The sequence below is a fragment of the Sycon ciliatum genome, chromosome 7, assembly GCF_964019385.1.
Source record: "Sycon ciliatum chromosome 7, ocSycCili1.1, whole genome shotgun sequence".
In the NCBI taxonomy this organism is placed as follows: Eukaryota; Metazoa; Porifera; class Calcarea; order Leucosolenida; family Sycettidae; genus Sycon; species Sycon ciliatum.
In genome coordinates, this window is record NC_088649.1 from 19,296,118 (window position 1) to 19,312,701 (window position 16,584).

Below are 16,584 nucleotides of genomic sequence, written 5' to 3' on the forward strand. Positions count from 1 at the left end.
GTTAACAAAAACTTCGTGATGGATTTGTGAGGGATTGGCCTGTGAGCAAGCTGACATGGAATGAGTAGCGATCACTTTCCCGGCCTTCCCTGGCATGTTATGAAAGAGATGCCATGCAAGGGAAGCGGCCACTTAAAACAAACCGAGCGAAATCGATGGTTATGCTATGCCAACATAGGTGATGCCATCCATGACGAGCGGAACTGAAACGCCACTTCTCCGAGGAAATAATACGCTGCTTGGCCTCTGTAGCACTGAGTTTGAGAGTGATGTAGAGCGATTGAATGGAGCAGCGGGCCCACACAATGAACGAGTGAACAAGCAGCTGCTCCGATCGCACCGCGCAATCAAGTGATTCTGTATTCACAACGTCTTGTTCAACCTGCGCGAAGCCCAGATTCGAATGTTGAAGGCCATGCATTATTACGAGTATTGCCTTCTCCGAGTTTCAAATTGCCTTCACCTCGCCTTTTTAATTATTTTTCATTATTATTATTTATTTTTTCCATTCCATTATGGAATGCATCTCCATACAGAGCAGCAGACTAGAGTGGCTGAAAAGCTTGGTCATGTGACTAAAATTGTGTGGAAAGTGACCATGGCATGTGGACAGTGGAGCCAACATGGCCGACATCACGTGACCCACAGGTGCAGGGGTTGAGTGGAGTTGGAACCAACATGGCCGACATCACGTGACCCACAGGTGCAGGGGTTGAGTGGAGTAGGAACCAACATGGCTACCCTGTCATGCGGTAGATGTGAAAACAGCTCCATTACGAAGTCCATGTATCAGCTATTATATATTCCTGCATGAAATCTACGTACGGTAGCGCTCGGTGAAGTCCAACCAAAAGTGCATATTTGGAACCCTCAACTTGCCCAACCCTCGACGCCCTGGAAGTGGCACGGACGCGGCAGAACGGCCATATGTACTAGTAGTACAGTGATGGAGTTGGAACAGTAGGGCGCCAGTTTTGCACTTTGGGTCGGATTTCAGTGAGCACGCATCTGTACAACAATGCAGGAAACTGATAACGTTGCTACGCACTAACCGAAGAAGAAGAAGATGAAGAAGAAGAAAGGCACGCGAGCGTTCGGCCGCTCTTCAAAGAATGTCGAGCATCGGCCAGCCAAGCAGCAGGTATCGCGGACATCTCGCTCCTGTATGGCCTGGTTGAAGGACGTGAAGCGATTGGTAACCCAGCCACTGCCGGCACCGAACGAGAGGGCAGGCCGGAAGATGCCGAACAACGGGTAGCAGCATACCTGCAGAGGACAACGCACGAGGCAGCAAAGAAGGTGAGTTTATTTATTTATTCCTTATGCCATAGCAGGTAGTTATCAATCAAATGGGGGGGGGGGGGGGCAACCACGGCTGAGAAACGTAAAGAAATATAAATACAGTCGGACCTCGCTTATCCGTCCCTCTTTTATCCGGATCCCTCGCCATCCGGAAGAAAATCGTTGGTTACCGATTTACAGCATATGTCATGCATACATACAGTATGTGTGTTCGATTATCCTGTTCCCTCGCCTATACGGATATTTTTTGTGGAAAACGGATGTGTGCGGTTAAGTCAAGCGAGGTCTGACTGTAGAAAGTAAAGAGGGAGAAGGAAAAAGAAGTGGTAACTAGAAAGGGACTATTGAAGTGCTGAGTGCACAGCGGCAGCATTGGATAGTCTACGGTCAACGCAATGTGTAACGCATTTTCCGGAGTGTACGCTGCACTTTGAACACTCAAACTTCACCCAAAACAAGGAGTGCGGCTTATACTCTGATGATCAAATTAACGGTGATAAGTAGGGTTGATGTCTGTATCTCGCAGCAAAAAATGGGGGGGGGGGCAGGAAGTGTGGCTCATACTCCAGTGTGACTTATACTCCAGTGTGGCTTATACTCCAGTGTGGTTTATACTCCAGTGTGGCTTATACTCCAGTGTGGCTTATACTCCAGTGCGGCTTATACTCCAGTGTGGCTTATACTCCAGTGCGGCTTATACTCCAGTGTGGCTTATACTCCAGTGCGGCTTATACTCCAGTGCTGCATACCCCGGATAATACGGTACTATTTACCATACTACTCTTTGCTCTAGGTAGCATGTGATCCAATAAAATGCACTGATCTGGGTTCTAAACTTTGGAAATCGTCACATGGGTTCATTCTCGTCCTGGATCAATATTCTACACACAGCCTGGACATCAAAATCTGCAGCTTGCTGGTCTGAAACTGCTGATTTCTGCGGCAAATGAATGCAAAACTGCATGAAGAAGCATGATAATATACCGAGTAAGTTTTTGTCTTTTATTGGGGGGGGGGGGGGGGAGCGTGTAGTCGAATATTCGGTATAATTGTCTCACCCCTATTGTGAACGGTGAGCAAACTTTAATGCTGAGGAGTGCACACAGGACGAAAAAGCAGACTGAGTATACAAGCATACACTATCTGCACGTATGTGAGGATTTTCCAAGTGATGGTATTCAGATTTAATATACAGTACACCTATCAAGGCGACCACTCGGATAAGGCGACCACCTGCCCTGCAAGTACAATACCACTGCAACCAGGATCAAGAGATGCTATTTAAAGTCATATGACACTGGATAAGGAGACTGTCTGGCAACAGAGACTACGTTTTGAAAGTCCCTTGAGCGATCGCCTCACACAGGTTTCACTACATATGCATTGGAACTCACCAGATCAGAGGTGCTCGGTACGAAGAAGAAGCCTCGGGAGATAACACAGAGCGAGAAGACGGGGTTGAACGACAAGAAAGCGCCGTTGAACGGGAATCCGATGAAGAAGAAAAACAGAGCTGGTGGACAGAAGCGCGCGCCGAGGTTCAAGAATGGCGAGAGCGCTGGTAGCGAGGCCACGTCGGCACGGCACTGCCGCTGCAGCAGACTCAAACCTCGGCAACCGTCGGTCAGCTCGTAGACGTTGATCTGCCGGCCCACGGTGCGACCGTCCGGGTCGGAAACCGTGATGGACTGGTCGACGTCGAGGATGCGGAATCCGTCCCAGATGCGGCTGACCGTGGGCAGATTGAACTGGCCCACCGTCCACGCCAGGTTGTTGTAGAGGAAGACGACGAACGTCTGGCAGTCGTCCCACGCCACTATGGCTTGGTAGTGGTTGAACTGCAACACGTATACGTACATGCACACACACACACGCATGCAAGAACACACACACAAACACACGTACGTGCCCACACACATACACACACACACACACACACACACGTACCCAGCACCCAAAATACCGTCGGTTTGGCATCGTTTCGACGAAAGAAAGCTCAGCTTAGCGGGAGAACGGAACAGTAAGATTCCAACTAGGGTGATATCGCAAGCCAATCTTTGTTTCAGAAACCGAAATGTCAATCATGTCTTGAAAACACAACAAAAACGGTACAGGCCGACGGGCAAAGTCAGGGTGAACGCAGGGTAAAATACTTCCCATCGTATTCACCCACGTACAAGTGCCTGCCCTGGTATGTGCACAATAAAAAGTTATTTTTCCATTTCACCAAGAAACACCACCACCGTTCAACAAGTTCCGGATACAAGGGTGTGTCTTTCAATATGAGTATTCAAGTCTTCAAAATACACTCTTCGGTCTTAATTTGTTTTCATGCCTTTGCATGTGGACATGCCCTCGTACTCGAATACAAGTGCGTGCTCTTTTATGCGAGTGAATACTTCCCATGTATAATGCTATCATCATCGGGACTCACCCCAAGGTCGGGCAGCATGTTGTTACGGCCCTGCTGCCCACCGGGGCACGCCTGCATGTGCGACCAGGTCACCACCAGCACCTCGGTCGGGCGGAAGGTCGCCGGCACATTGGTCGCCACGGCAGCCAGAACTGGTGGCATGCCATCATCCGCGAGCGGCGGCTGTCCGTTCAGCAGGCGAACCGTGTTGTCGATCGTGCCCTGGTCAGACCGTAGGCTGTAGAAAACACGGCCATTTCGCACGTCGTTGGCCGCCCAGAAAGGTGCGATCACCGGATTGTTACCCTGGTTGACCAGGTTCTGAAAGTTGACGTTGATCGGCAGGGTGTTGCGGAACGAGATGTAGCCGTCGCTGCTTACCTGCATCACCGCCGGGTGGGCAAGAACGGAAAACAATCAAACACACACACTCAAACACAAGCCAGTGACCAGATGCATAGACACACACACACACACACACACACACACACACACACACACACACACACACACACACACACACACACACACACACACACACACACACACACACACACACACACATACATGTTAGCTGCTCCCGGCTAATGATGCCCCCTCACACCGGAACACAGGGGTTTTATATGATTGGATAATTAGAAGTATTCGAGAAGAGTGTAGACAAGGAGAACAGGACAACGACAACTCAAGACTAGACTACAACAGAACTGGAGCATGCGCTCTTCTATGTGAGTGCTCATTGCCAAGGGGAACGAGCGGGAAATACAAATAGTGAGTATTCAGGTCGTAGCATACATACACCTATTACACTGTGCCCCCCTAGCTAAAATTCACGTCCACGGGAATGAACGAAATACCTAGGAAACAACAAAAGAAAACAAACCAAATAATAAACTCAGTCCAGGACATAGTCAGCTAGTCGAGCAGGTGCAGTGCGGACACGGCCAGAACGACGAGAAACAGGAGAAGAAGTACGGACCGGATCAGACGACGGTGGCTGTAGCGGCGGAACGCAGCGTGGCAAATCATCATCGGGCAGCGGCAATGTAACAGGACCGGACACAGTTACAGCTTTCTTGAGGCGATTGAAATGGACGGTACGTTCACACCCAGGCATAGACAAGGTATACGACGTAGGACCCTTCACACGAACAACACGAAACGGACCGGACCAATAACGGTGGAACTTGGCAGACTCGCCGGCATGAATCACCTTATCATGCAGCCAGACGAAATCGCCAACGACAAACGAAGCACCACTGCAGTGAGCATCATACACTGACTTCTGGTGACGATGGACAGCAGCTAACTGAACACGAGCAAGAGAATGAGCCTGAGCTAAACGATCACGTACGAGCTGAACATAGGCAAATGGGGAGAGCTCGGGAGGATCAGGAGGAGGAAAGACCAGATCAACAGGCAGGCGAAGCTCAGCACCATACAACAAACGGGAAGGCGTAAAACCAGTACTACTGTGTACAGCAGCACGGTAGGCGAGAAGAACAAGCGGAAGGTGAATATCCCAATGGACATCTGTAGGGCCAACAAAAGCCTTCAGGTGATGGATTAACGTACGATTGAGGCGTTCAACAAGTCCATTGCCCTCGGGGTGGTAACTGGTTGTGCGGGATTTCCGGATGCCAAGGATGGTGCACAACGACTGGAACAACCGAGCTTCGAACTGAGAGCCTTGGTCAGAGTGGAGGCGACGTGGCGCTCCAAAGCGAGACACCCAACCATGAACAAAGGCCAGAGCGACAGCCTCAGCAGTAATGGCAGACAAAGGAACGGCTTCAGCCCAGCGAGTGAAGTAGTCGACGATGACAAGGACATACCTGTTACCGGTTGGAGTCACAGGAAGTGGACCAACGATATCCAATGCGACAAACTCAAACGGAAAACCAGCAGCCATGGACTGCAACGGAGCACGGTGCACTGGATTCTTAGAAGCCAACTGAGCACAAGTCGGACAACTCTGCACATAAATCTGGACATCGGATGCCATACCCTGCCAAAAGAAACGTTGACGGGCCAGATGTAACGTTTTCTCAATGCCAAAGTGACCAGCACCGGGCAGAGAATGAACAGACGCGAGCGCAGCAGACTGCAAAACGACAGGGACAATCAGAACAGGATGTTCGACATCAACATCATGAGCGAACGGGGGATCAAGATACAGCACCTTATCGATAAGACGCAACTGAGAAACAGAAGACCAAAGGAATTTCTGAAGACGGCTGAAGGGACGGATATCCTCTTCAGGTGGACGGACAAATTTCCCACTGGCAGCATCGTACCAAGACAAAACCGCAGCGAGATCAGGATCAGTAGACTGGGCACTCAAAATATCCTGCGGCCGAAAACAATCAGGCGGCGGATCAGGAGAACTGACGAAAGTGGCTCCAGCAACTGGCACTTCAGCAGCAGCTGACAGCGGAACATCACGGGCAAGAGGCGGCGGACTCGGCGGAGGAGACGGCACATCGGTCACCACGCGGGACATAGCATCGGCATTCAGATGTTGGCGACCTGGACGGTGGACGACTCGGAATTCATATTCGGATAAACAGTCAAGCCAACGTGCTTTCCGTCCGCGGGGTTCCTTCAGGTTCCGGAGTGCAGTCAACGCAGTATTGTCCGTCCTGGCAACAAATGGTCGTGCCAACAAGTAGTGCCTGAAATACTCCGCAAAATAGACCAGAGCAAGGGCCTCACGATCGCTAGCATCGTAGTTGCGCTCAGCTTTCGTCAGTACACGGCTGCCGTACCCAATTGGTCGCTCAGTTCCATCCTGGATCTGACTGAGGACTGCACCAATCGACACATTGCTCGCATCGGTGTCCAGAATGAATGCACCTGCTGAATCTTCAAACTGGGGGTACGCCATCACCGGCGCACTGGCAAGCGAACGCTTCAGAGCCTGGAACGCCGCTTCGCAAGCTTTCGACCATGCAAAGCGAGCATTCTTGCCTGTCAGAGCAGTCAGCGGAGCAGCACGCTGGGCGAACCCACGGATGAAGCGGCGATAATATCCAGCGAAGCCAAGGAACTCGCGGACAGCTGTGACAGATTTCGGAGTCTTCCAGTTCCTGACCGCGACGAGTTTGGCTTCATTCGGGGAGATGCCCTCCGCTGACACGCGGTGTCCTAAGAAAGTGACCTCCTCCTGGAAGAAGGAGCATTTCTTCAGATTGAACCGCAGTCCAGCGGACCGAACTCGCGCGAACACGGGCAGCAGAATCTGGAGTTGGCCAGACAGCGTTTCGCTGGCATTCAGGACATCATCAAAGAACACACGGCAGAATGGCTGGACCGGTGTGTTACATAAGCCACTCAGGACTGCTTCCATTACGCGCTGAAATGTCGCTGGGCCATTCCTGCAGCCCATCGGCAGAACATTAAACTCAAACAAGCCCAGTGGCGTGGTAAATGCCGTCTTAGCCTTGTCGCTTCCTTCCATTGCTATTTGCCAGTACCCTGACGCGAAGTCAAGGGACGTGAAATACCGACAGCCAGACAGGGAATCAAGCATGTCATCCGCCCGGGGAATCGGGTAGGCGTCAGGTTCGGCGACAGAGTTCAACTTCCTGTAGTCGATACAGAGTCGAAGAGAGCCATCCTTCTTTGGCACCAATACTATGGGTGATGCCCACGGACTAATCGATTCTTGTATTATGCCTTGCTTTAACAGCGTATTCAGTAGATCTTGCAGAGCCTTCCGGCGGTGATATGGAATCCGCCGGGTAGGTTGTTTTATAGGGTTATTTTGTCCTGTGTTAATTTTATGAGGGAATATGTCACAGTAGCCATAGTCATCATCATGCAAGATAAATAAATCGTGGTTATCATGAAGTAGTTCAGTGAGCGTGCGAGACTGTTCTGTGGAGAGATGATTTTGTGCGTTGATATATTCATCGATGACTTTCTTGCGTTGCTCAGTTAGCGGGATCGGGTCGGGTGAAACTGAGGAAACCATAGCTTCAGTGTCGTCAATATGTTCACAATCTGTAGGAATTTGATGAAGTTCGGCAACATTGGTATTTTTATGAATGAGTATAGGATGATTTGCATGATTTTCAACAGCCACAACCACACGTGTTTGGTTAGGGCCAACAGTTACAAGACTAGGAGTCACTGCCACATCTGGATGCTTCGCCATAAAGGACTCCAATGGATCTGCCACGCAATCCATCGCAACCGTGCACACATCAACAGCTGCACAAGGCACCAAGACAACATGTCCTGCAGGTACCGACAACTCCATCTCAAACACCACACGAGATGAGTATACCACAGGGTCGGCCACACTTTCGGGCGCACACGCCGGGACAACGCCAGGTTGAGCCATGGGTTCAACAACCCGTGCAGACAATGAATCGTCAAGGGCAACACGAGAAGAATACGACGAAACAGGTACATCGTCGGAGCATGCATCAGAATCAGAATGAGGAGTATGAGTACTATTACATGAGGGGGAAGTATTACGCGGAACAATACGATCATAGCCATAGGGCGTACGTGACGGAGGACACCCGGAACCAGAAACATGCAACGGAACAGACACATCGCCAAACATCACAACACCACGAGCAATATCTAATACACCACCATGCTGCAACAAAAAATCGGAACCAAGAATCATGTCACAGTGAATACCAGGAGACACAACAACCGTGTGCTGGAAAGACAGATTTCCTAGCGACATACACAGATCCATGGATCCAACGACAGGAAGTTGTGCGCCATTGACTGCACACAACCGCGGAGCAGACTCTAGAGGAGGTCGCTCTGTCAAATTAGGCAACAATTTAGAATGCACTAACGACACACTTGAACCAGAATCAACAAGAGCAACAACAGGAGACGAAGACGAAGACGAAAGACAAACATCAACGTGCACAATAATGGGTGAGATCGCACCACATACCTCCTCGAGGGGCTCCACTCGGACGACTGACGGCGGCCCCGTGTCACCAGTCCAACCTAGTTTTTTGCGTGCGGGCAAGATGCAATGAAGTGGCCCTCTTCACCACATCCATGGCACACTCCACGGACAGGCCTCGCAAAACTCTGGCCACGACCACGACTAGGCGCACCAGCACCAGCACCACGAGCAACAAAACGTACATGGTCTTGCTGGGGTCGGGTGGGGCGATACAGACTCGCGCTCTCCATTTTCGCCTCCAAAGCAGAGAGACGCGAATCAAAACTCGACAAAAGCGAAGCCAACTGGTCTCGCTCAGATTCCGACTTCAGTGGACCGACTGCTGTGTAGGGGTCACGACCATGACGGGGCTTCACTTCCGGAGCAGCAGCAAATACGGGCTGTGCGTACTGGTGAGGTACGGTGCGGGCCTGCTCGCGAGCATAAATAGCACCTACCTCGATGGCCTTTTGGACCGCCGCATCCAAATCAGTGGGCCGAGGTGACGCCAACGCCAAGCGCAAATCCTTCGATGCCTGGCCATCAATAAAAAGTTGCAAAAGCATTGAATCAAGCAGTGCACCTTGTTGTCCTGGGTAGGCTCGACGAGCGAGCCGACGAAGTTCCGTGGCATACCCGTGCTGAGTTTCACTCGCCAGCTTCACTCGCTGGCGAAGACTGGCCTCGTGCATCAATGCTTGCTGGGGCGGCTCAAGACGGACATGCAGAGCCTCGACTGCGTCTGAAAAGTTTATGTCAGGCGTGTGAGTTAGAATTTCGGTGAACATCTCATGAGCTGTACCAACAAGGCGAGCAGGTAGTAGCCGTAGCTTTTGGTCGTCGTCGTACCCACTCAACTCGCATGTGTGGACGAAATGCCTCATGTACGTGGTGAAATCTTGGCCTGGCTGATTTCCGAATGTCTCAGGAAGCAAGACTGGCTTCGGCAGTGGACGTGCATGTGGTGTGTCTGTGTCCGGCAAACGAAAACGATGGGACAACCCTTGTACCGGCGAACTCTCGCGCTCTTCAGCATTCATGTCACAGCCAGCTTCAGCGAAGCTACGCTCTAGCTTTTCTTGTCTCTTGGATTTCGCTGTACGGCCCATTGTGAAAAAAAAAAATTGTTTTTGTATTTTTGAGTTTTCGAAAAAAAATATCTGCAAAAATTTCCCGTGGACTCGATCAACTATCGATCTCAATCTATTACGTAACCTATCGTGCGTAGCGGCAAACAACTAATTACTTAATTTGGCAGAGACAATTCCAAATAGGCAACTACTAGTACTCTACGGACACAGTGTAGACTCTACTACCCAGCCAGCAGTTATCCTACAACAACAGATACCAGTCAGTATGCACAAAACACGGACACAGAAAATGTTCCGAAAATGTTTGGCCAGACAGGTTGGCGCCAATGCTTGACCTATGGACTGTAAACCATGGTAAACAATGCATGCAACAAGAAAACGACGAGCAGAAAGAAACACAATGCAGAAAGGAAAATAATGACGAAGAGAGTGGATGAGGATATGGTTTCACTTGCGTGGGCCTTCGTGGTACTTCATAGTCGGCGATCTCCGAAGGCGTACATACTCCGCCAGCGATGTAGTGGTGGACGTTTGCCGCTGCCACCAGTGTTAGCTGCTCCCGGCTAATGATGCCCCCTCACACCGGAACACAGGGGTTTTATATGATTGGATAATTAGAAGTATTCGAGAAGAGTGTAGACAAGGAGAACAGGACAACGACAACTCAAGACTAGACTACAACAGAACTGGAGCATGCGCTCTTCTATGTGAGTGCTCATTGCCAAGGGGAACGAGCGGGAAATACAAATAGTGAGTATTCAGGTCGTAGCATACATACACCTATTACACTGTGCCCCCCTAGCTACACACACACATACATACACACACACACACACACACACACACACATGCACACATACACACACACACCTCAGACCTCAGACCTGCCCATCGCGGAAGCGATAACACACACACACACACACACACACACACACACACACTTGTACTTGCTCACTGCCAAAAATGGTCATGTGGGTCTCCCGGGACAGGGGAGAGACACTCAAAGGGAACCTTGGATAGATGACTCAATTGGCTATTGAACCGCCCAACGGTCAACACCCCCTGAAATCCCCAAACTATGTACGAACAACAACGACGACGACAACGACAACAAAAACAGATGTTCCTTTCTACGTACAATGCCCGACGAGAACGTTCGATCGCCAAAGTTCAGCGACGTTCCGAAGAACACGGTTTGCGAGGCGATAGAGGGTAAAACACCATTGGGCTGCTCAAAAAGTTGGTTGTCGTTTGCCTGTGGGCCGAAGGGCAGAAAGTTGACGGGAGCTGTAGGAAGAACAGGGCATAGTTGCGACACAACAGCACACACACACACACAAGGTCACAAGAAGAAAACATGATCTGTTGAAAACGGTCGCTCCGTATCTCTCGCCGTCTCCGGGGAGCTTGGGACTCTGGGAAGATCTGGGGGCCAGTAGGGGCATACACAGCAATTCGTGGCGCTGAATGCCCCCATGCTGTCCCGTACGGTCATGAGACACCACAGCATTACTCACAACATTCGCATCCAGTTTGTACAGTGATATATGCACTTTGTACTACTGCGTGGGCAGTGGAGCGAGATATCTCGTCATCCGCCGTTCAGGTACTCTTTACACAGCGAGCTATCTCGCCATCAGTACTTAGAAGCAGGATTACGACACCGCCTCTACACAGTGTTGTGCAGTACTGCACAATGAAATCCAGGCGCGGCACTCACGTTTGCGCCTTGCACCCTTTTCGCAACCCAGTGCTCGCAGGTCAAGGGCTGCGCAATGCCCGGTGCGTACTTGAGTGACACGACTGGATATCATTGAGCAGTGCTGTATTTCGACTCCATCGCTTCACATTGTTGAGCAAAGTTATCCATTGTCACTTCAGCTCATCCTCCTTATTGCGATATTAAAACTGTTGTCTCCTCATTGAATATTTTTAAATATTCGATGAGGAGGCAAATAAATACACTACTTAAACGATTGACTGGTTTGAGGGAAAGAGACAAACGGGAAAAGTCTGAAGAAAAAATTGACTGTCACCACCAGGACTCGAACCAGGGACCCTCGCTTGTAGCCCGCGAGGCCTAACCACTGAGCTATGGTGTAGTCGTCATCCCAGCAGAGGCCGTTCAACATTTTCTTCAGACTTCTACTTAAAAGAACTGTATTTATTTGTATTTACTGTATTTAACGACTACACGGATGCTCCAAGCCTGTCCAGGGGTTCTACCACTGAAAGAAGTTTCATGTGTTCGGGAAAGAGTGCCGTACGGGTGAATCAAAGGAAACACACAGGCATAGGAATTGCGAAAGTCAAGAGGTTGGTATCATCAGCATAGTGCGAGTACCAGTAAAAAAAATTCATCCCAGTTGCCTGATGATCGTGACTAGGTGAAACTCGGAGTTGCAGCACTGTCTGCCTCCTCCCCCCCCCACCCCCCCCCCTCTCTCTCTCTCTCTCGTGTAAAAAAATATTAAAAATATACTTACACTCGCAACGGCCTGTGTCGCTCTGGAACAGTTGTCCCTGCGGACACTCGTTACATTTCGGTCCAAGCACTCCCGGCTGACAGGTACAGATGCCATCGATGCAGTCGGCACTCGTGCTGCCCTGGGGATCGCACGTGCAGGCTGAAGAAGACAACATATCGAACAGAGTAGCCGGAGAAGACACAGGAGCAAGAAAAGCATAAGCAAACTCATAATAGAAGTGGTCTTGCAGAACGTTTACTACAGTCAACGCACAATGGAGTCACTGTGTATACATTGGTATGCTGTGCTTGGTGATATTCAACTCTGGTCGTTCTCGGCGCTCCATTCTTTGCCGAACGATAGTACTGTGAGTGCAGTATAACCTAGCCTAACCGGACACCCTCGGTGCGGCAGAAACTGTCCTGATATGACAGGATTCCGCTGGATCCAGGGGTGCACATTCGATCCAAAGCACCTTGGAGCACAGTAAAACCTGTGACTAACGACCACCCTTTCGGGGCCAGATAAACTGGTCCTTAGTGGCAGGTGGTCCTTAGTGGCAGGTGGTCCTTAGTGGCAGGTGGTCCTTAGTGGCAGGTGGTCCTTAGTTAGAGGTTTGCACTGCACAACCATATTATGAATGTGAGACCGGCGTCCGTGCCTGGCAAAGTGGTCTGTAGTAGCAGGCTGGTCGCTAGTCACGGTGGTCTTTAGTTACAGGTTTTACTGTAGTACCAGGCTGGTCGCTAGTCACGGTGGTCTTTAGTTACAGGTTTTACTGTAGTAGCAGGCTGGTCGCTAGTCACGGTGGTCTTTAGTTACAGGTTTTACTGTAGTAGCAGGCTGGTCGCTAGTCACGGTGGTCTTTAGTTACAGGTTTTACTGTAGTACCAGGCTGGTCGCTAGTCACGGTGGTCTTTAGTTACAGGTTTTACTGTAGTACCAGGCTGGTCGCTAGTCATGGTGGTCTTTAGTTACAGGTTTTACTGGTACCAGGCTGGTCGCTAGTCACGGTGGTCTTTAGTTACAGGTTTTACTGTAGTAGCAGGCTGGTCGCTAGTCACGGTGGTCTTTAGTTACAGGTTTTACCGTATAACAATGTGTCTGGTCAAGACAGGATTCTTTAGGTTAGTACTTGTAGCGGCAAACACAGGGGTTACACCACTGATGGGTGCCAAAGAACTGGGGGTTCAGCCTCCTACCCTGGACAATTCTTATGTTCATGCATTACAGTCTATGCGCAGTTGAGTTACCGAGTATACAATGGTATGCTGTGGTTGGTGAAATGCTAGGCTGGCCGCTTTCTGGCGTCCAACAGTCCTGCACTGCACTGCACTGTACTGTACCGTACTGGGGTTCAGCCTCTCCGACTAGACCGTCATCATTTTCATGTATCACAGTCAATGCAAAGTTGAGGCACCAGGAACACATTGGTATGCTGTGGTTGGCGAAATTCTAGGCCGTTCGTTTTTCGGCGTCCAACAGTCCTGTACTGTTCTGTACTTACGCTGACAGCGTTGACCGGCGAGTACTTGACAGCCGGCCACGGTGCAGAGATCGAGGAAACTGGCGGTGCTCACCGGGTCGTAGAAGCCCGGCTGACAACCCTCACAAGTACGAGCTGGAGTACACAAGAGAGGAGACGCACATGGTTACGGGAAGTGCCCGAGGGTCCCGGACCACCCGGACAAACAAGGTAGGAGTGTGTTGATAACCTCAATCAACTACAAGTCCATTCATTGGAAACTGGCACCCCAACTGTTCGGTGTCTACCGCGCATAGGTGTAGATATCGTGAAAACAACAGCACATTCTGCATTGTGTAACCCGTGCAATTACTCCTTGCCACATTTGAGGCCAGAAAAGTCCAAGAACAGGGAAATAGAAATTCAGCCAGGTTTTACAAATTAGCACAGGTACGCCATGGCAAAATGTATAGAGAAACAGATTCCAAACCCAGATTTTTGTGGATTTAAAGTGGGTTTTTGATCCTCCATTCGGCCCAAACCGGACTTTCAAAAGCCAGCGGGACTGTTTCCGATGAATGGACTGTAGCTGTCTGTTGGCGATGTCCATTTGACCAGTCCAAACAATCACCATCAGGGCTCTTTTTAGCTGAAGGCACTACTCGTACGAAGAGGGGAGAGAAGTAAAAGGAAAACACTGCGGGGTTTTTATTAAAGGGGAAGTGCATCGATTTTTGAAGTCGGGATCGGATGAAAGACAATTTGATACTGTAAGGGGGTCGTCGCAAACGTTTTTTGTCGTCCCTGAAACAAACATCGTTCATTTCGTAACCGGACCCCTCCCCTCCCTCCGAAACGAACACAGCTTGCTATGCTGGACGACGAAAATCGCATGCATGTACATGTCATATGTACAGTGTCGGTCGACTTGCGATTTCGGCTCGCATTGACATGCGTATGGGAAGTGAGTACAACAGATAACAGCAAACGCATACGGAGAGCGGGATGCGTATACGGACACACCAAACACAGCAATTTCACATTGGCTTACATGTGCTGAACTGATCACACGGGCATTGTCCCTGCGTGGCCTCGCACAGGTTGCTGCCACCCAGTGTTCCCGCCGTGAAGCAGTCACACGGCTGGCAGTCGTCCACGCTGCCGAAGAATCCTGGCATGCACACGTCACAGCTACCTCCCGTGGCAACGTTGGGACGGCAGTTGCAAGTGCCTGTAACCATAGAAACACACGGGTTAAGGATTGCAATAAAGAGAACCAGCTGAAGCTACCCTTTCTTACGCTGGTTATAGAACCATCGTAAAATGCCACTTAAGGCGGTTCTATAAGTCTTATTGATTAAGCTGGTTCTGTGTATTTTAATCCTTACACACAGGTAAGTCAGATTAAAACGCCCCACGTGTGTGTAGCAAGAAGGAGGTGCGCGCGCGTGTGTGTGTGTGTGATCCCTGGTAGCCTAATCGGTAGGGCACTGTCCCCGAAAGACAGGGGTGCTGGGCTCGAATCCCTCTCGTGGATCCTTCTTCTACAACACAGCAGCACGATAGAGCAGAGAGACACTAGGGGTGATGGCAGCTATTGAAGAGAAATAGGCGTACCTAGCCAAGGGGATGCGTTATAGCAAAGATCGAAAAAAATGAGAACTGATCAAGAGATTGGATTGCTGACACAGGCACGCACACACACACACACACACACGGGGGGGGGGGGGGGGGGGGGGGGAGGATGACTATCATTATGAAGGGTCGTATTTCCAAATTTCCACGTCGGTCACCTTGTACAGTCGGGGCCACAGAAGTCCGACCCACGTGCCGAAAGCTCATGCGGCCGCTGCGATGGGTCTTTGGACAGTGCACAATGAGAGAGAGAGGACGCGAAGATGCGGCGCTGCTTTGGACTCGCGGGTCGGATTTCAGTGCCCGCATACGACTATACATGTGCCTCCGGCCCAGGCAACAACGGGTGTGCCTATCTAGGATATATACGCAAGCATATTCATCATAAAATTAAAAATAATTGATATGGATAAACGCCGCGGAGACAACCATTTTAATAAAGCAATAAATGGAACTAGCTCTGCCGTTTAAAGGCCATAGTCTCGACACCGATTTAGGAAAGCAATGTTGAATGAATAATCGATTTTGGATAACATTTGACTTCGTAGAAGCATGGTGATGACGGCAGAGTTAGATCTATTTATTGCTTTATTAAGATTGATAAGGAATGGAAGTATTGTCCCAGAGCAGACCTAATGATTGATATGGAATGGAAGTATGGTCCCAGAGCAGACCTGAGGTAGAGGGACCACCGAAAAACGCATACACGCTTACTTTACGTATACCGTAAAGTACCGCCAGAGCGCCCCACCATCTCATCCTTTCGTGATCGTATTGTGGAGGTGGTCTGCTGTCTGTAGGTCATACGACATGAACCTTGTACACATACTGCACGTTTTGCAGTCAGTCCGTACCTTCGAGCGGACACAAGCTCCACACAAAACCTGCCAAGTGTGACCTTTATAGTACACTATTCTCACATCATACAAACTTCGTTGCACTCGGGCATACGATTTTCCTTTCTCTGGCTGTAAAATCAAGGTGGGGCGCTCTCGCGAGACGGGGCGCTCTGGCGGTACTTTACGCTAATAGTATCTAGCTACTGTGGTGGATTTATTATTATTATTATTATTATTGCAAATAACGCTGAGTAATTACACGAATGCATAAAAACCAGCATTTGCTTCCGGGAAGGATTCACAAACATCAGACAAAAACACCATGGCTCAATGTAACTGCAAATACGAAAAGCAGCTTCTGTGGTGGATAGTCCCTTTTAACTCGTGTCCATATGCACCTTTCCGTTCTACTTCGAAGTACATTCATTGCTGGCTCAACACTGTTTC

General features: G+C 49.9%; 1 protein-coding gene across 2 annotated transcripts in view; it reads right to left on the reverse strand.

The window, feature by feature from the left end:
- Positions 1–16,584, reverse strand: part of LOC135821162 (pneumococcal serine-rich repeat protein-like) — a 118,761-nt gene that overhangs the window by 50,419 nt on the left and 51,758 nt on the right. For both annotated transcript variants that reach the window (XM_065334231.1, XM_065334232.1), the window contains exons 8-14: positions 14,715–14,894; positions 13,706–13,819; positions 12,217–12,357; positions 10,869–11,017; positions 3,737–4,096; positions 2,697–3,140; positions 1,053–1,266 (exon numbers count right to left, since the gene is read on the reverse strand). In XM_065334231.1, coding sequence (XP_065190303.1) covers positions 1,053–1,266; positions 2,697–3,140; positions 3,737–4,096; positions 10,869–11,017; positions 12,217–12,357; positions 13,706–13,819; positions 14,715–14,894 — 1,602 coding nt within the window. The remainder of the gene's footprint in view (positions 1–1,052; positions 1,267–2,696; positions 3,141–3,736; positions 4,097–10,868; positions 11,018–12,216; positions 12,358–13,705; positions 13,820–14,714; positions 14,895–16,584) is intronic.